The 20,620-nt window shown below is 39.7% G+C and overlaps 1 protein-coding gene across 1 annotated transcript; it reads left to right on the top strand.

The window, feature by feature from the left end:
• The first annotated feature begins 1,968 nt into the window (after positions 1 to 1,968).
• LOC138380898 (zinc finger protein 20-like) lies at positions 1,969 to 17,869 on the top strand. Its single transcript, XM_069465349.1, has 5 exons — positions 1,969 to 1,980; positions 2,351 to 2,477; positions 2,685 to 2,745; positions 3,215 to 3,414; positions 17,826 to 17,869. Exons 1-5 carry the CDS (start codon positions 1,969 to 1,971, stop codon positions 17,867 to 17,869), a joined length of 444 nt encoding a protein of 147 aa, XP_069321450.1.
• The last annotated feature ends 2,751 nt before the right edge of the window (positions 17,870 to 20,620 follow it).

Below are 20,620 nucleotides of genomic sequence, written 5' to 3' on the forward strand. Positions count from 1 at the left end.
GATCTGGGGATTCTCAGAGATGGTTTATCTCAGTTTTTTTTCCATCGATGAACCATATTTTCCTGTTTCTCTGTACTCTGTACTGTTCCTGATTTTGTTGTTGTTGAAAACTGGACATTTGAATATTATAATGGGGTAACTTGGGAAATCACATTCTCCCCCTTTTCCAGTGGTGTTTGCTATTCTTGTTTGTTGAAGGCTGTAGTTGGCTGTTTCATGACTTTTCCAAAGTATTTTTTCAGAGACTGTATTCCTTGTGGTGTGTAGTCACTGAAGTCTCTGTTCCTGTAGCTGTCTTCAGCCAGTGTTTTGCAACAGATTCCCTGAGTGCCAGGAGCTAAAAAAAAAAAAAAAAAGAAGAAGAAGAAGAAGATGAAACAACCAAAACCTCACCTCTTGCAGTCTTTGTATATGGCTGTGTGCTGGGACATTCCTTGAACACTTAGCCAGGCTGTTTAAAACTCTGCTTCAGCCTTCACTTCCTGCTGAACTGAGCCCAGAGATTAGCTCGTGCTGAAAATAAGGGTCTCCTCAGGTCTTTTCTGAAAATGTGTTCTTTCCTGGGCATGCATTGGGTTTTCTGAATTCCCTAGTACACCTGGGTGCCTTTGAATACCATAAGTTCCAAAAGAAATTTTTCTCCTTAGTTTTCCTCCTGGGCTTTTAGTGGTCATATTAAGTCTCAACCACATTCTTGTCCCAGGCAATTTCAGGCTTTTCGTTTACACCACTTTCAAGCAATTCCTGGTTATTTTGCACCCTTATTTGCTTCTGTCTTAGACAAGAAGAAAGAGAGACTTATGGTAGACCTTCAGGTAGTTCCCAGACAGATTGGAACATACAAATACAATAATTTGCAAATAAGATCTGCTCTGCTCCCTCTGGACATGGAGCAGGGTCCCAGACTGGGAACTCAGGTGGCTGTCTTCAAGACAGCCATCAAATGGGGGGCGGGTTGGGCCAAGGAGAAGTAGATACTACCTAAAACTTTCCTACCATTTTTCACTTGCCTTTTTTGGGGGGTGGGGGGGCGGGGGGCGGGGATTCTGTGTTCATGGTTGCTATTAACTTTTGATGGTTTCTGAGAATTTTGACAAAAGTCTGTTTCTGACAGTTATGCTTGTTTATTGAGTGTTGAGTGTTTGGACTGGCTTACTCTGCCACCTTATTGACCTCACTCTCCCTGGATGCTCAGTTGTATTTCACTGATCTAAGTGACTGTCCTTGTGTCATCACTGTACCGTCTTGATTACTTTTGCTTTATATCAAGTTTGGAAGTTGTCACATGTGAATGCTTCTACTTTGCTCTCTTTGAAGATTGTTTTGGTAATCTGAGTCCCTTGCGATTCTCTATGAATTTCGGAATCAGCTTTTCGATTTCTACAATGAAGTCACTGGGGATTCTTATAGGAACTGCATTGAATTTATAGATCATTTTGGGGAGTATGGCCATCTCAATATTATCACAAATCTTCAAAAAATTTTTCCAGTATATTTATTGAAATAAATTTGGGCATAAGTGGACCCCCGTAGTTCAAACCTGTGTTCAAGGGTCAGCTATACTTCTCATTCTCATCACTTGGCTGTGTTAAGAACAGAATTCTTGGGACATGTTACAGAATTTCTACTCTTTCCTTCCTCCTGCTAGAAGGAGGAAGCAATTTTTCTCTAATCTTCCCTGTGAGTACTACCAGTACAGTTTCAGGAGATAAATTTCACAAATTAGTGGAACCCCCTAGACTGGGTCCCCTGGAGTTTTGACTCTCAAACTTGTCCACCCTCAGCCTTCAGCAGTTCATTTATTTGAATTTAGGTTTTTATTGTACTATTTCTCATGGAAGTTTCAGTTTTGGGGTTTCTGATCCAGTAAGTTATTCTCTTATCTGTTAGGTTGGTGGAGTCTCTCCCCAAATCCAGATCCCAGATACTGTCAAAGGTCGAGCTTTGTGAACAAGCATTTCTGTGAATATGCAGTCTCAGGTCTGCTTACTCACATAAACTCCCTTCTGTACACGAATTAGTGAGACTTTGTTATCACAGGTACTATAGACACACTGTGCAAAGAGGTAAAAATTAGGGGTGACCTAGCTGCAAATCTTACTCCCTGGACCTAACAACTACAGGTGTGTTTCTCTTCTGCTGTTGCTTTACCAGATAGTTCAATTCTAGCATCAGAATTGCTGTGTGGGAGGAAGTGAGTCAGAGTCAGAAGACAGAGTCAGAATCTGATGACCAAGTCCATGGAATAAATGTCTGGAGACTACAGAATACTATGATCTTAGGAATACAGTATAGGTCCCCAATGGTATGAATCTCAGCTATCCTCCTGTGCACATGTGGGCTGTTTCAGGACTCAGTGACCTTTGAGGATGTGGCTGTGAACTTCACACTGGAGGAGTGGGCTTTGCTGGATTCTCCCCAGAAGAATCTCTACAGAGATGTGATGTGGGAAACCTTCAGGAACCTGACCTCTCTAGGTGAGGATGACATTGTGCCTCCACTTAGTCTATTAGAGGAAAAGTGATTTTGTCCATCAGTGCTATTCCATGATTTCCAACATGGAAAGGAAATACTTTGGTGTTAGATCAGACATGACGGTTGCTGAGTACCATGAACCTAGAGCCTAATAATTTTTCTATAATTTTGTAATAATTCATAATGATTTTTCTGGATCTACATTTTAGGAAAAAAATGGGAAGATCAGAACACTGAAGATCAGTATGAAAATCCCAGGAGAAATTTAAGGTAATTTGCACTCACAAGAGAAAGCAATGTCCCCAGAGAGAATCTTGGAATGACAGGAATTTGTACAAACAAGCAAACAAAAGAAACGAGCCCATCTTCATATTTATTTATTCTTGGAAAATATTCTTCAAAAATATATGCTGAAATGTGTCATAGATATTATTAGTAAATGTTTGCAATATAGTTCTCTTAGAAATACTATTAAGAAACCCATATGAACATCACTGTTTTAATAATAGTCCTCTTGTGAACATTCAGTCTATGCATATTCAAACAATTCAGACAGGACAGTTGACAATTTTTCCCTGATGGTGTTAAAAATGTAAGTGTAATATGTAATACCTATTAATAAATATAAAGTCATTTATAAACAAACCTTTAGTAATGTGCTTCTCATTTTTCACAGAAGTCAGATTCTAGAGAGACTCTGAGACAGTAAAGAAGGTAGTACAGGTGGAGACACCTTAAGCCAGAGTTCAGATTGCATTCAGAACAAGAAAACTTCTCCTGGAGTAAAACCACATGAAAGCAATATGTGTAGAGAAGTCGGCATGAGTCATTCATCCCTTAATAGGCACATCAGGGCTGAGATTGGACACAAACCATATGAGTGTCAGGAATATGGAGAAAAACCATCAGTTATCGCCACTCTTTTGGAATACATGAAAAGTCTCACTCTAGAGGGAAACTCTATGTGTGTAAGCATTGTGGGAAAGCTTTCCTTCGTTTCAATTCCTTTCAAGTACATGAAATAACACACACTGGGGAGAAACCCTATGCATGTGAGCAATGTGATAAAGTCTTCATTTGGTCCAGTTCCTTTCGAAGACATGAAAGAAATCACACAGGATAGAAACCCTATAAATGTCAGCAATGTGGGAAAGCCTTCAGTTGCTCCAGTTTCTTACAAAGTCATGAAAGAATTCACACTAGAGAGAAATGTTATAATTGTAAAGAATGTGGTGAAGCTTTCCCTTCTCTCATAAGTGTTCGGACACACATGAAAATGCACAGTGGAGATGGACCTTATAAGTGTCAGGTATGTGAGAAAGCCTTTGATTTTCCCAGATCTCTTCGAATACCTGAAAGAACACACACTGGAGAGAAACCCTATGGTTGTAAGCAGTGTGGGAAAACCTTTGGTTATTCCAGTTCCTTACGAAATCACGAAAGGACTCACACAGGAGAGAAACTCTATAATTGTAAGGAATGTGGTAAAGCCTTCATTTCTCTCATAAATGTTCGGACACACGTGAAAATTCACAGTGGAGATAAACCTTATAAATGTAAGGTGTGTGGTAAAGCCTTTAATTTTCCCTGTTCATTTTGAATACACGAAAGAACACACACTGGAGAGAAGCCCTACGAATGTAAGAAATGTCAGAAAGCATTTGGTTGTCCCCAGAACCTTCGAAGGCACTTGAAAATGCACATTGGAGATGGACCCTGTAAGTGTCAGGTGTGTGGGAAGGGCTTTAATTTTCCAAGTTCATTTCGAACCCATGAAAGAACACACACTGGAGAGAACCCCTATGACAGTATGCAGTGTGCGAAAGCCTTCAGTTGTTCCAGTTCCCTTCGATACCATGTAAGGACTCATAATGGAGAGAAACCCTATGAATGTAAGGGACGTCAGAAAGCATTCACTTGTCCCCAAAACCTTGGGAGACACATGAAAATGCACACTGGAGATGGACCTTATAAATGCAAGGTGTGTGGGAAAGCCTTTGACTGGCCCAGTTCATTTCGAATACATGAAATATCTCACAGTAGAGAGAAACCCTATGCCTGTAGGCATTGTGGGAAAGCCTTCTGTAGTTTCAGTTCCTTTCGAATACATGAAATAATGCACACTGGAGAGAAACCCTATGAGTGTAAGCAGTGTGATAAAGTTTTCATTTGGTTCAGTTCCTTTCGAAGACATGAAAGAACTCGCACTGGAGAGAAACCCTATGAATGTAAGGAATGGGGGAAAACCTTCAGTCATTCCAGTTACATTTGAATACATGAAAAAACTCATACTGGGGAGAAACTGTAAAGAAAGAATGTGGGAAAACTCGTTATTGCACAACCTTTCTGGCGCACCTGGGGATGCACACGGAGAGAACACCTCTAAGTGTATGGTGTGTGGAAAAGCCTTCATGGTTATCCTGGTCCAATTCAAAGCCATAATAGAACACACTGTGGAGAGAAACCTCTTGAATACAGCCATGTGGAAAAGTTTTCAGTTGGCTCACATGTAACAGTGCACACTGGATCAAAATCCTGGAAATGTGAAAAATACAAGAAAGCTTTCTGTTTTAACAGATACTTTCAAACTCGTGTGAAAACTCTTCATGTAGAGAAATCCTGTAAATGTTAGTCATTTGAAGAGCCTGATGCAAAGTAGCTGGTGTAGAATGCTCCAGAAAATACACACCATGAAAGAAATGTTCTAAAAATATTGCCTTAATCAGTGACTCATTCTTCTAGTAGATCTCTGGACTGTGGATTCTTACTCAAAAAGCAATGCTGAGGTGAGAATTTTATAAGAACTTATTAAGCAATAGTATATGAGTGTAATAGTGTTTTTGTTCTCAAGTCAGTTCATAGATTTTTTCTCATTGCATTTGGAAGCATGTTAGGTGGGTGAATTGAAATCTATTCCTGATATGCAGGTAGATTTAATTTTTACTTAGTTTTTAAATAGTTCTGTGCTTAATCAGCCATTGCAAAATGAGTCTTTGTTAAAATGAGTTTCTGTTGGGATTTTCTCACCGGCCTCATGGCAGTTTTTAAATATCCCTTACCCTATGTCTATATTCCACCTTTCTTATGGGAAAAACTACATTTTGGGGTTTTTTTGTTTTTTGCACAAAGTTTATTCCATCTCCCTTGCTAACGAATACATGGTATCAATTTATAAGTATGCTAAGTGTAGCATAGAGTATAATGTTATGCAAATTATTATTTTCATCTCTAGCCCTTTAGTCTTTGTCATTATTTCTGGCTGTTATGTGATTATTTGACTTTGAGTTAAGAAAAGAGACCTGTGATAGGACAATAAAATCTAGAGTTGGAGATGGATCTCTGGATTGTGTTATGTCAGTGTTGGTAATGTTGGGACCTAGATTTCCCAGAATCCATTCCCTTTATGTTTCCTTGTTAGAATTCACCAGTTGCCTAACTTTGGTGAGATTTGAGAGGCAGAAGTGAAGAAGGTGGTAGTCACCTTCCCTTTATTAATAGCAGGAAGATTTCAGGTGTTTCCTGTCACTGCTGAATGGACTGCCTCAGTTCATTTTCAGTTACGTTCCATTGTATGTGATTAAAAACAGTATGTATTTTTTTCAACCAAAATTAGTATGGTGTTTTAGGGCACTAAACAGGGAGATAGCCGGATTCATACAGGATGTTCAGACACCTGCTTCCAGCCTGTTTTCCAGCTTCCTTGTCTTGCCAATCAAGAGTATCCTCAAAACCACCACTAACTAGTTAAATTCCACTTTCTTAGAGGTATAGGTTTCCACAGATGTCTCCAGAAGCTCCATACCAAAGATCCATCCACAGTTTGGATTTTCCTGCAAGCCCCAGTGTGTATACCAGGCAGCCAATCCAGACTGTCATGGATGGGAACATTCTCTCATGCTCTGAGTCCTTTGGTGTAGAGATTGAACTGGTATAAGATCTAATTTGCACAGGAAACATCTTTGTTTATACTGGTAGTGACTGCGTTCTTTTTTTTTTTTTTTTTTTTTTTTTTGGCAGAGTCTCGCTCTGTTTCCCGGGCTAGAGTGAGTGCCGTGGCATCAGCCTAGCTCGCAGCAACCTCAAACTCCTGGGCTCAAGCGATCCTCCTGCCTCAGCCTCCCGAGTAGCTGGGACTACAGGCATGCGCCACCATGCCCGGCTAATTTTTTCTATATATATATTTTAGTTGGCCAGATAATTTCTTTCTATTTTTAGTAGAGACGGGGTCTCGCTCTTGCTCAGGCTGGTCTCAAATTCCTGACCTCGAGCGATCCACCCGCCTCGGCCTCCCAGAGTGCTAGGATTACAGGCATGAGCCACCGTGCCCAGCCAGTGACTGCGTTCTTGATTCGGCATGACAGATACAGTGGTACCGTCAAAACCAACTAGATGCACACCTGTTCGTCTGCCACACTGTGCTGTGACTGGTCTCATCCTGTACTTTCATGTGATGATAATCACCTTCCTTGTATTAATAGCAGGAAGATGGCGGGTGTTTCCTGTCACTGCTGAATGGGCTGCCTCAGTTCATTTTCAGTTATGTTCAATTGTATGTGATTAAACACAGTATGTATTTGTTTCAAACAAAATTTCTTTACATTTCTTAGATGTTTATTATTTTTAAACAACTTGTGTACTAGCACATTTTATTATCTTTTTTATCTACTGAGAAGATATATTAAAATATTGCACTATGGATCGGATCAGATTTATAACTGCCAAGTTATTGGTTCGACATTGTGAGTCAGTATTACAGGAATATACAACTTTAGGCACTTTTTTTTCTCATATAAATTTTACTTTTCATGCTTATATAGTTACACTTTTTATTTTGATAGCAATTTCTCATTCACTCATAATACCAAAAGTTAAATCATGCTGTAGGAGTGATCTCTTGCCAAAGACCACCAGAACCATATCTTATGTCAAAGAGGGTGTAATAAATTCTGGTAATAAATATGACCTCAAACCATAAATGACTGCGTCATTTATCACTAAGTGGCTTCTCAATAGAATTTCTTACAAATCTGTGTTTGTTTTTGGTGGATCGGTTGCTGTTTAAGGAAGTGAGACGTTTCGCTCTGTTGGATGCAGTGAGGGGGTGAACTTGATTCTGTCCTTGGCAGTCGTAATAGTTCTTACCCGGAAGGCAGCAAGAATGGAGGGGAGGGAAACCTAATTCGTGAGAAGTCCAGTAAGTCCTCACGTAACGTCCTCAGTAGGTTCTTGCAAACTGCGACTTTAAGCGAAATGACTTACTAAATAATGAAACTTTTTACCATTGGCTAATTGGTACGCACAAGAGTTAAGTTCCTGTGGGATACAGTACAGTATCCGCTATGTCATTCCGCTTAAGTCCGTTTCCAAGAACCCATCAACTATGTTAAGTGAGGACTTCCTGTATTAGGCAGTCTCATTAGTGAGGAAAAGGAGAATTTTTGTCATTTCTGTGATTTGGAATGTGTTCTCTTTTACCAGTTTTAGAGACTTGGTCACAGAAAGCCCTTGTTTTTATCTTGGTCCAGAAGACCATGGTCTAATATTTGAGGTATATGATGTATTTTTTTAACAGCGTAAGAATTTGCAATGAGTTGAGACTGGATTCTAGTCTTCTGGAACTGTTTTTGCCTTTCTTATTATCCAAACACTGAAATATTTCCTGTGATGTATTGGACACTGTTTTCCATAAAGCACAGATGGCCCTCCACTAACTGTGTGGTACGTCCCAATAAACCCGTCTTAAGTTGAAAATACAAGTCAAGAATGCGTTTAATACACCTAGCCTACCGAATATCATAGCTTAGCCTAGGCTATCTTAAACGTGCTCAGAACACTTAGCCTACAGTGGGCAAAATCATCTAACACAACGCCTATTTTATAACAGAGTGCTGACCGTCTCATATGATTTATGGAACACTGTGTTCTGCATCGGTCGTTTGCCGTCGTGATCATGTGGCCAGCTGGGAGCTGCGGCTCACTGCTGCTGCCCAGCGTCACGAGAGAGCATCGTAGCACATGCTGCTAGCCGGGGAAAAGTTTAACGTTCAAAATTTGAAGTACAATTTCTACTGAACACAAATTGTTTTCACACCATCATGAAGTTGAAAAATCATAAGTCAAACTATTGTATATCAGGGATTGTCTGTACCTCAGTTAAAATAAATAATTTCACTCCTTAGCAGACTATATAAAGCTTTTTTAAAAATCTCCTTTATAAGTATAAAGAGGCCAACATGTTTAGGTAAATTGTCAGAATAGAAGCCTAGGAAGGGACAAAGACAGTATCACTCCAGTCAAGCCTTGCTCAGATAATGTGCTCTTGATGCTAATTTTTCAACACTCTTTCTGTGCTAGATGTGGACTAAAAACATACAGAATTAAATGTAAATAATCCAGGACCTCCAGGCTCTGAATACAGAGGTGTGAAAAAACAAATGCTTGCGATAATGGTCCTTATATTTTTGTGAAAAAAAGAGGTGGTGAATGAATGGTAACACTTTGGTATTTAGGATGGAGATTAAAGGAAAGAGTAATAAATGATGACATGTGAGATAATAAAGCTAGTGTGTGTGTGTGTGTGTGTGTGTGTGTGTCTTCTCTACGGAGGGTAGGGGCGTCAGTGAAGATAGCATCACCGATCATTCTGTTTCCACATCTAATACGTCTTCAACACTTTTCAGGAACTGGCCAAGTGTGGATGTAGACATTAGGGAGCAATATCACCAGTCCTGAGTTTTGGGGATTAGCAGTCATGATTCCCCTAAAGGTAAACATACAGGTGTAGTTCATCTTCATTTTTGCATCGGGTAGAAGTTTTAGTGCATGTAATATGTCACCTTCAGTTTGGACATGCAATCCTAGGACTTGAGACTTCTCATTACTTTGGGCCACAGGTGTTTGTGGTGTATCTGTTCAATGTCATTCAAGATTTCAAACTGCCTTTGATATTTGGTAGTGTCATTTTGCTGGTGTACGGAGTGAGTGATGCAATACGTTCACCATTTAAAATGGAGTTTTTCCTAGTTTGAGGAAGGACTGGTCATCTGCACGGTGCTGGCCCATCATGGTGTTTTCCTATGAGCAGAGTGGTGTCTGTGCAAGTCCGCTGTGATGTCCGGGTTGAAATACCAAAGGAGCTATGATGCTCAGGGCAGTGATCCAAGGAATAGTTGGGGTGAGCTGCAGACAGAGCTTATCGCTGGAGTAATAGCGTAATTTAGTGAAAAGGGGGGTATATTTGACGTCTGCACGGTGGGGAATTTGTAATGTCTTTCTGTAAGAGGAATGGCTGGAAACACTGTGTTCCAGTGACCCACAAATCCCCAGGATCCATTTTCTATTCGCAGGTACCATTTCCATACGCTTAGACTTCAGCACAGGTCGTGGAAGGTGGGGAGTAGCAGCTTAGCGTGTTATCAAAGAACAGAGGAAATCCAGTCGTTGTCCCTTTTTTAGTTCTAATTTCTCTTCCCATTTTAGAGATTATGCAATTTCGTGGTTGTTAGTATCTCATTTGATCCTTCCTCCATTTCCCCAAAATCATTCCTTCCATTTTAGAGGGCGCACAGGGCCTTACCCAAACTCGTACACCTCGTAACAATGGAGTCTCTGGTGTGATGGCCGAATGTGTCACCACGTGTCCTGGGCTCTGTCCAAGGATCAGACTCGGAAGAACACTGCCAGTTTCATGTCATTAGGCACTTCTGCAAACGTGGCATCAAATCTGATAAGAGGGACTCATAGGGCAGATGGTGTTTTATTTGTATAATTTCTAGCGAAGGCAAAGGGATGGGGAAGTAACCCCCCTCAGGGGTTAAAGGTTTAGGATCCAGTAACAAGCTCCCATGTGCTCACCATCAAGTTGGTATTGATTGATCGACACTCATGTGCACATACGGTAGCAACATGCACCAGGTGTCGGGCAGGTGGGGGAGGGATGGGCATATTCACACCTCGTGGGTGTGGTGCGCACCATTGGGGGATGGGCACCTTGTAGCTCTGGCTTGGGCGGGGCAAAGGCAATATATGTAACCTAAACATTTGTGCCCCTGTAATATGCTGAAATAAAAACACGGGCGACGCGTGTCTCCTCTCCACCTGATTGTTTTCCGACTTGGTGATGGTGTAACTATACACCTAGGAAAATTCACAGCTACACTTAAAACTGTAAACGTGTATATAACAGGTCCTTAAATAATGTCATGTTGCTCAATGTTTCATTATAACGATGAGGAAAAAAATGGATTCCGGGCCGGGTCTGCCGCTGGTGTGGACTTTGCGTGTCCTTTCCGTGTCTGCGTCGGTTTTCTTCGTGTGCTCCGGTCTCCAGTTTGCGCCGCGTCTCAGAGATGTGCGTGTTAGGTTAAACTGACATGTTTACGTTGTCTCAGGGGGCAGTGAGTGTCCCCTCTGTGTAACGAACGAAGTGAAATGTATTTCTATATTGCCTACTCCACGTGGAAGAGGGACTTTTATTTCTTACAATTAAATTTTATATACTTAGTGAGATTTTAATATCACTATCTCGATTGGCATTAGGGACTTACTGAGTAATGTCCTAATTTAGTGGAAAATGAGGTATATTTGACATCATCAAAGTGGGAAAATTTTAATGGCTTTCTATTAATACAAGAGGAGTAGCTGGAAGCATTGTGTTTCATGATGTGAGCTATGATATTACGGTTATATATGAAAAACACCTAAATTTTTGAGATATGAGAACTGCCTCATTTTTATATATGCATGTTTTATATTTGCAGTTTTCATGAACCAAGGTCACAAAAGAAGAAGGGGGAAATCCCACTTAAGACAAACGAACCGAAGTTGAAACTGAATTTTTTTCAGGGAAAAACCTGTAGTTCATTCCTTCACCACCAAGTTAACACCCAGTTCATTTAGAATAACACAACATTTCATTTAAAAGGAATTAGTAGTTAACATAAGTTATCATATTCTTTCCCCTCATTTACTGTCTGTCTTCCTGAGTTTCTAGAAACATTTTGAATCTTTTATACCCTGTATTTGTAAAACTATGGTCAAAAGTGATACAAGGCTGGGCTCATGCCTGTAATCCTAGCACTTTGGGAGGCCAAACTGTGAGGACTGGAGTTTGAGAACAGCCTGAGCAAGGGCAAGATCCAATCTCTACAAAACAATTAAAAAAGAAAGAAAAATTAGCCAGGTATGGTGGTGTGCACCTGTATTCCCAGCTACTCGGGAGGCTGAGGCAGGAGGATCACTTAAACCCAGGAGTTTGAGGTTGCAGTGAGCTATAATGATGCCCCTGCACTCTACTCAGGATGACAGAGCAAGACTCTGTCTTTAAAAAAAAAAAAAAAAAGTCAGGGAAGTAAGACCCTCCCATGGTGTGTAATTAGGGAGTGTACACCAGGTTTCTTGGGTCAGATCTTTGAAATTCTGAAATATAAAGATAGTCCTCAATGATGAAGAGGGTGTTAACATTGCAGAAACAGTGTGCATAGATGACATCACGAAAATATGTGACGGGCTTACTGAAGGACTGGAGCAGCGTGCGCTCATACTTCCGTGTGAATAAGCACAAGGAAGTGACTGCTTGTCAGTAGAGTCAGGAGTGATGGTGACGCCAAACAACCACAGCTTGTCCACATGTGCGGCTGAGACAGGGACACCTTTGCTTTCTTATGATTCAACGTACAAACTTTGTTTCACACACAAAATCGCTTAAAATAATGTATAAAATTACTTTCCAGCTAAGTGTATAAGGTGTACATGGAGCCTATATGAATTTTGTGTTTAGACTCGGGTCCCATGTCCAAGTTATGTGTATGCAAATATCCCAAAATCCCCCCACCCAAAAAATGATCTGAAACTTGAAACTCTTCTGTTCCCAGGATTTCAGATAAGGGATACTTAGCCTGTACTTGTCTACAAAGTACCGGAAGTTCTTAAATGTTCTAGCCAGAGTAATTAGGCAAGAAAAAGAAAAGGCATACAAACTGGACAAGAAAGAATAAAAGTATCCATGTTCACATACGGATTTTGTTTTTGTTTTTTTTTTGAGACAGAGTCTTGCTCTGTCACCTGGGCTAGAGTGCCGTGGCGTCATCCTAGCTCAAACTCCTGGGCTCAAGCAATCCTTCTGCCTCAGTCTCCTGAATAGCTGGGACTACCAGCAGGTGCCACCATGCCCGGCTAATTTTTCTACATTTAGTAGAGATGGGGTCTCGCTCTTGCTCAGGCTGTTCTTGAACTCCTAAGCTCTAACAATCCACCAGCTTCCTGACTTTTGTTTTCAGGGGAGTGCCTCTACTAAGAACTTACGAGGGTTAAAAAAATTATATTTTGTCCCCTTCGCTTTCTACATGTGTGTGGTTTTTTTATTTAATTTTTTACTTTTTAAATTCATGGACTTTATTTTTTTTTTTTTTTTTTTTGTGAGACAGAGTCTCTCTCTGTTGCCCAAGCTAGTGTGAGTGCCGTGGCGTCAGCCTAGCTCACAGCAACCTCAAACTCCTGAGCTCAAGCGATCCTCCTGTCTCAGCCTCCCGAGTAGCTGGGACTACAGGCATGCGCCACTATGCCCGGCTAATTTTTTCTATATATATTTTTAGTTGTCCATATAATTTCTTTCTATTTTTAGTAGAGATGGGGTCTCGCTCTTGCTCAGGCTGGTCTCGAACTCCTGAGCTCAAACGATCCGCCCACCTCGGCCTCCCAGAGTGCTAGGATTACAGGCGTGAGCCACCGCGCCCGGCCCATGGACTTTATTAAAGAATTTTTAGGTTTATAGAAAAATTGATCAGAAATAGTGGAGAGTTTCTACATATCCCCTCCTCCATGCATTTTTCCCTATTATTTATTTATTGCATGTGTTACAATTGATGAGCCAGCATTGATACATCATTATTAATCATTAAAGTCCATAGTTAGAGTTCACTTTTTGTGTGCTTCATTCTATGGATTTTGACAAATAAACACGTGTCCAGCGTTACTGGGTCATACAGAATAGTTTCATGTGCATGTATTTTTAATGTGCCCAAATGGAATGATGCTAGAGACCTAGTTCATTTTGTTTTTTATTTTCATAATCCTCGATATTAAGGATTCATTTACCCTGCTAAGTGTCCATATAAATCTTGCCCGAGGCGCCCTTGTTTGTATTTAGTTATGATTCATCATCAAAGCAACTGAAATTATTGCATTGATGATATCATGGAGAAAGACAAAGGATATATGAGAATTGCTATAACATGTGCCACTAGGTGAGGCTGGCTTATTTGGTCAGATAAAATACAGGGCCAGACACGTCAGTTAAATTCTTGGGTATAACTGGAGCTAGGGACACAAGAGACGTTCCATAGGCAGCATGAGGTAAGTTACTGTCTTTGCTAAACCCCACCAACAGGAAAGAAGCGCGGTGCCTTATGAGGCCATTTGCATTTTGAAGGACACATACCTCCCCTGAGTGCTTTGTTAGCTGTTAGGCATTCAGTGACCAGAAATAAGTGTGAATTTATTTAATGTGAAAGATAATTGTTTGGTGAATTCTCTGCAGTTAATGGAAACCTGGAGAAATAGAATACTATCCTCAAAATCATTCGATTGAAATGAGCACCAATGTAGTCACTGTGATATTTTTCCTTGCCAGTATTGGAAACATTTAATTTAGAAGGCCGGGCACGGTGGCTCACGCCTGTAATCCTAGCACTCTGGGAGGCCGAGGTGGGCGGATCGTTTGAGCTCAGGAGTTCGAGACCAGCCTGAGCAAGAGCGAGACCCCATCTCTACTAAAAATAGAAAGAAATTATATGGACAGCTAAAAATATAGAAAAAATTAGCCGGGCATGGTGGTGCATGCCTGTAGTCCCAGCTACTCGGGAGGCTGAGACAGGAGGATTGCTGGAGCCCAGGAGTTTGAGGTTGCTGTGAGCTAGGCTGACGCCACGGCACTCACTCTAGCCTGGGCAACAGAGTGAGACTCTGTCTCAAAAAAAAAAAAAAACAACAACAAAAAAATAATAATAATTTAGAAAAGCTAAGAATACAGCTCCATGAAAAGAGAGTGTGAGAGGGCCAGAGAACGTGCATTTGTATAGAATCTCACCATTCTCCATATTTATTCAGACAACCTGTGGCAGCAGACGTAACGGCTCCTTCCCCAGTGGGCTACCATGAGGATATTGAACACAGAAATACCCTTTGCTCTCTCTATGAAATTGACAGATGCAGGAAGTCAGTTGGTAGAAGTTTCCATTCTTTCTACAGGTTATGTCAAAGTGCACAGTAGTAGAGTTGGTGACAATCACTGTGCCCTATTGCATTTTCCCACAAGCCTACAAAACCAAGCCTTCTTCTATTCCCCAAGCTCTGTGGATTGCTCCTAGTTAATAAATAGGTCAATAATGTCCACTTTCTATTACCATGCCACCATTTTCAGAAAAATTGCTGAATATTGATGGGTAAGACCTCTTTCTATTTTCTTCAGTAAAAAATAAAAATCTTTCTTACATTGTTTGAGCTGCTTTGGTGGGAAATTGGAAATGGCAGGTCATATACATCCTGGCTTAGCTCAACAATCTGTCATTGTGCTATTGTCATAGCTAACATGGTGCTTAAAAAATTATTTTGTTCTGTTGTAAATCCATGGATCTTTTGTTGTTGCTGTTCCCAACTGCTAAAGTGTGATTAACATATTGCCCTTTCATAATCATCTGATTTTATGTATTTTGGCAAGTATTTTAAGTTCATTATATTTGTATAGATATATACATATATATATATAGAGAGAGAGAGAGATGTATATCCCATTCTCTTAATCTTTTACTTTCTCTTTAGGCAAATAAAAATGTCTAAAACAGTATATCATTTTTTTTTTTTTTTTTTTTTTTTTTTGTTGAGACAGAGTCTCACTTTGTTGCCCAGGCTAGAGTGAGTGCCGTGGCGTCAGCCTAGCTCACAGCAACCTCAGACTCCTCGGCTTAAGCGATCCTACTGCCTCAGCCTCCCGAGTAGCTGGGACTACAGGCATGCGCCACCATGCCCGGCTAATTTTTTCTATATAGATTTTTAGTTGTCCATATAATGTCTTTCTATTTTTTTAGTAGAGACGGGGTCTCGCTCAGGCTGGTATCGAACTCCTGACCTTGAGCAATCCACCCGCCTCGGCCTCCCAGAGTGCTAGGATTACAGGCGTGAGCCACCGCGCCCGGCCCAGTATATCATTTTAAAATGCAAAATACAGAAAATATTTCTGCAAGACCATTTATTCATCTTAATTTTAAAATATTTAACATACACATAGTTGTTAGTTGTATATGGATTGAATTTGTGTGTTCTTGTGAATACTTGACATAATTAGCCTGTTCTCAGAGATTTCACATCAGCCATTAATAAATCAGGAAAAGTGGGTTGGTGATGAGGCTAGGTGATACGCTCTGCCATTCTTATTTACATTTTAGGAAGGCTGGGGTGAGACAGTGTGTTTATTTGGGCTGGGGCATGAGATAGTGGTGATAATTGATTTTTTATTCCCTCTGGCAGTCATGTAAAGTATCTAAGATATTGAACAAGGTCTCTCAAAGGGTGGAACTTCTTGCTAATTATGCTTGAAACACTTTTTCACGTCTGCTAAAGTCCTCCTCTTTCCCTACTTTCTCTGTCCCATTCCCGTCTTCTTAGCTACATAATATCCTGCCAAAAAATGGCTTTAAACCACCAAGTACCTGATAATATATGGAGACTTTTTTTTCTCATATGCATTTGAGAAGCAGCGGGAGGGTCTCTGGCTTTCCAGAATGACCAATGATTCTCACAGAATAAATGAACTTTATCCTTCCTATTACTGTAAACAAACCACAAGGTTCTGATAAACAAATCCTTCCATGCTTGTCTGCAAATTACCTACTGCAATTTAGTCATGGAAGAGTCCATTCCCTTTCTGAGTCAACCCACTTAGGCAGCGCAACGCATGAGAGTGGACAGTCCGCATTCCAGCACTGATCATCCTGGTGTGTTTCCACCGGGGATATGAAACTGGTTGGTTCCCACAGGGTTTCTGCATTCCACGGCATAACAGAAAGTTAACACAGCTGACAAAGTCGTACGGCCTTTCAGCAGGCGATGGGCCAAGTATTTGTTAAATTTTATGTTGTGTGATTATCCAACAACTCTAAGGCAATTGAATTGAGTTGTATTTTACTCTTTAAAGATATAGATATAGATATTGATGCTATAATATAGATACAGATGTAGATATACACAGACATATACATATATCATAAATTATATTATGTATATACATGTAGACTTTCGAATCTGTTAAACAATAAATCCATTTAATATCATATACTGGTGTTATCTTTGTCTCCTGTGCTTTTTTAAATTATTTTTCCTAGAGGTTATCTGGTAGAAACCCTGGGGAAATTCCAGTTATTATACCAAAAATGCAAGAAACAGCTCTATCTACCAAAAAGCCTGTTCTGCAGGCTTTTTCATGGACTATTGCTTGGGTTTACCTTTTTCTGATGGAGTATTAATTCAAAGGTATACAATGCATGTACAGTGAACGTGTTGTATATGGTACATTGGATGCCTTATGAAATTTTGTTTATAATGAATAAGCTACAGTGTCATATTTTAAAGTGTAACTAAAAGACAAAACAAAATATGAGAAAGTCATAAAATGTTCAATATATTCAAAAGTGAATGCAAACCTTTTGGGAGATAAAGAGGTCATGAGGCAAGTGTCATGCAGACGAGCTTGTAGATGTGATTGAATGCTCTTTGCTACTATTACTACTACTGTGACTGTTGCTGTTACTATAGAGACCACCAAGGACACAGAAATTATCATGAGGCTGGAGAACAGCACAAACAGAAACATTTTAGGAGACTGGAGGCAGGGAAAGGGTCAGGAGGCTGTCTGGACTGTATGCAGCATGTACATAAATATGTAGACAGAAGGGGCAGAGAGAGTTGGAACCACATTGCAGAAAATACATATGTTGTGGGCTTAATAAAGCATTGGAGGAGCTAAGTTATCAAAGTTGCATGTTAGGAAGTGTGTGTTAACAGTGGTGTGTAAAGCAGACCTCAGTAGGGAAGTTGAAAATGGATAGACCAGGGAAGAAGTCACTCTGACAGTTCAAGGTTGATTAACTCTATAGTAAGAAGATACAGGTTCCTTTACAAACTGGCTCCTAGCCGCCCTGCCAGCCTCATTCCTTTCTACTCCCCCTCCACTCCCTATAATGAATATAGACATTGTTACAGTCACCGCGTTGTGTGTTCTGTCTCAGGGATCCATGCCTTAGCCCCGTGTCCGTGCCTGGGACCTAGCACACCTGTGCTCACCTATCTCTCTTCTGAAGGCTTTGCTAACTCCTGGAAGCTCATCCTGAGCTCCTTCTGCTAGCCCAGACTCATCTGCTTTAGTCTTGAAGCAAGAGGGTAGTATTTTAATTTCAGTAGTTAGGCACTCAATAGAGAGCCTGCCACTGATTACAAATTCAGTATTTCAATTTAAAGGAATGAAGGGCCTTGAATGAGTGAGATTTGAGAGATATGCTGATGTTGAGATCTCTGTGGGACATGAGAGAAGACATATTTATTAAGCAGGTAGAAATGCAGCGCTAGATTTCAAATGCAATGGGAGATAAAATTAAGATGATGCCTTCACAGAGGAGAGATTCAAAGCTGTGTGCGGGAATGAGCTAGCCGAGAGGAAGAGTGTAAGCAATGAAGAATTGCACCATACTTTAATGGTTTATTACTCTGGATTTCAATAATCAAATTCATACCTATAATTTATTCAAAATTTGTGTTTAAGCTTCTTTTAGTTTTAAACACAACCTCAAGCTGCTGTGTATAAGCAGATGAAACGGTGCAAAAACATAAGAGCTCCTACCCTGAGGAGGATCTCTCTGTTATTGTTCTCTCACTGAAACACTGTTTAATCAACCCAGAAATGTTCATATTTGTGTTTGCTTGTGAAATAGAAATCAATGAATCTGGCACAGTTAATACATCTTCTGCTTTCTTTTTCATTAGTCAGCATCAGAAAAATTACTTCCAGTTGCTCCAGCCTTCAGAATTGGTATCTTGATCAAATTTATCCTCACAGCATCATCCTCAGAGCGATTACTCATTGGTATTTCTGCAACAAAGTGCCTACTGGGAAAGTGTTACAAGCAGGAGTTAGAAGATGATGCTTCAGAGCATTTTTTCTGGGCCCCAGAGACACACAATAGTTGCCATTTTAATTAGGAAAGAGTGTAAGAAATGAAAAACGAAAGTGAAGACAGCACACTTCCTATAAATGGTTTGTTGCAGGCATTTTGATCATTTAATCACATTTTTTTTTCTGTGAAACATAAGTACCATTCTGTAAGCCATTTAAAGACAACTGTCGGGATTAGCTTCAGTTTCCACAAAGAAAGTTAACAAAGGTTTGCAGAAGCATCCACAATCTGAGAATCACACTGACATTTTTTTGAAAAGTTTCAGAAATCATATTTGAATACTGGAAGATATTAATAAAAATATCTAAGAATTATCAAAGCATGAACATCTCCAGCTGAAACATTTCAGCATGACTACAGTATCGTGACTATAACGTTTTCCTTCAGTAGGCATGTATTTTGAATCCATATGCGGAATCGAATTCATTGCCCTGCGATCTGTCAACGCTCACGAGTGTAGCAAATTGAGATAATTTTCCTGAGCTTCATTGTTTAACAGATTTCAGATTCCTGCAGTGCCTGTTAACAGGGCAGTGACTTTGGGAGTCGTCCGGTAGCAGGGAAGGAGGTAGTTTCACCATGTGGTGCTAAACAATGCCATGTGGCTTATAAACTCATTACAATCAGTTTTAAAAGTAATAATGTAATGAAATTACCATTTTGAGTGAAAAATCAAGTAGAATATAATTATATACAGGCAAAACATCTTGTGTTCTTTCATTCATTCAGTAAGTATTTATTGAATGCTGGAATTCCAGTTAAAAGCAATGTAAATAGACAAGAAGGAGCACTGAAATATTGAAAGAACAGTGAGTTAGTGAATAGAAGAATAATAAAATTTAGAGTAAATAGCAAAATGTTTGGTTGGTTTTGTTGTTATTGGTGGTGGTAAATGGGGTTTGAATGGTTATGAACAAGGAAAACAGAAACTGGATTAAAGGAAAAGGCATTTCATTTGGGAATACTTAGATATGCAATATCTTAGGAGTAGAAATGACCCAGTTTTGCATAAAATCAATGTTAGTTTTGAGTAGAGAACTTGTATTTAGAAAAGTAGTTTTTATGTTAGTCAAATGGAGTTGTGTTCTTAAATATTTCAGTGATTAATCACATTGGAATTTTTCTTCTTGGCAAAGAAAGACAAAAATAGATAAAAAGGTATAGCTGTGCACATTTCCTCATCAATTTTGTATTAAAAAACCTTCCTGTAACATCGTGGCTGCTTTAGGAAAGCCTAAATTAGCTGCTAAAGATCTTCCATAAATACTCTGTGAGGCCCTACTGCGTAGATCCCTTCGGAGGAATTCCTAATGGAAATTAAGAGTGAGAAGGTCCTGAGGGAGAGAAATTTAGAATGGGGAAAAAAAAAAAACTCCTCATGAAAAGAAAGTAGATGCTGACTCTGTGCCTGTGCGTCAGAGGTGACTGATGCAGCTTAACTCAGGGTTAATTATGGTTTCCCACGCACTCAGTTCCCATGCTGAAAATTGGACAAGTGACTACACACATAATGTCAGTATACTTATTGTTAACACTGATTTTAAACAATTTAGCTATTGACAATATGGTTTGGTAATGAGTTAAAAAAAATTAAAGATCAAGTTAGTGTTGGATTAGCATGTTATGTAAAATATGAAATGTTATAAAATTAGTAATATTTAATTATGATTTTAAAGAAAGAAAAATAATTTCACCTGTTTTCAAAATCCTCATAGAGTTCATTATGGTAAAACAAGCTCTGTTTATGGTTACACACAGGCGTGCACATATAGATATAGGTATATAAAGACACCGATTGACTGATACAAAGTGATATATTAATCTGTATCCTATTTAACAGATGATCAGCCTGCAGATATTTTGGCAAACATTTCTATAACAAGAGACTGATAATATACAGACTTTAGTACTAGCCTAACAAAATA

This window comes from Eulemur rufifrons, chromosome 2, assembly GCF_041146395.1.
Source record: "Eulemur rufifrons isolate Redbay chromosome 2, OSU_ERuf_1, whole genome shotgun sequence".
NCBI lineage: Eukaryota > Metazoa > Chordata > Mammalia > Primates > Lemuridae > Eulemur > Eulemur rufifrons.

Bases quoted from the DNA above. Each gene is read 5' to 3' on its own strand.
- LOC138380898 (XM_069465349.1), top strand. The intron at 2,478-2,684 runs GTGAGGATGACA...TCTACATTTTAG, and splicing joins CAGGAACCTGACCTCTCTAG to GAAAAAAATGGGAAGATCAG. The intron at 2,746-3,214 runs GTAATTTGCACT...AGACACCTTAAG, and splicing joins AATCCCAGGAGAAATTTAAG to CCAGAGTTCAGATTGCATTC.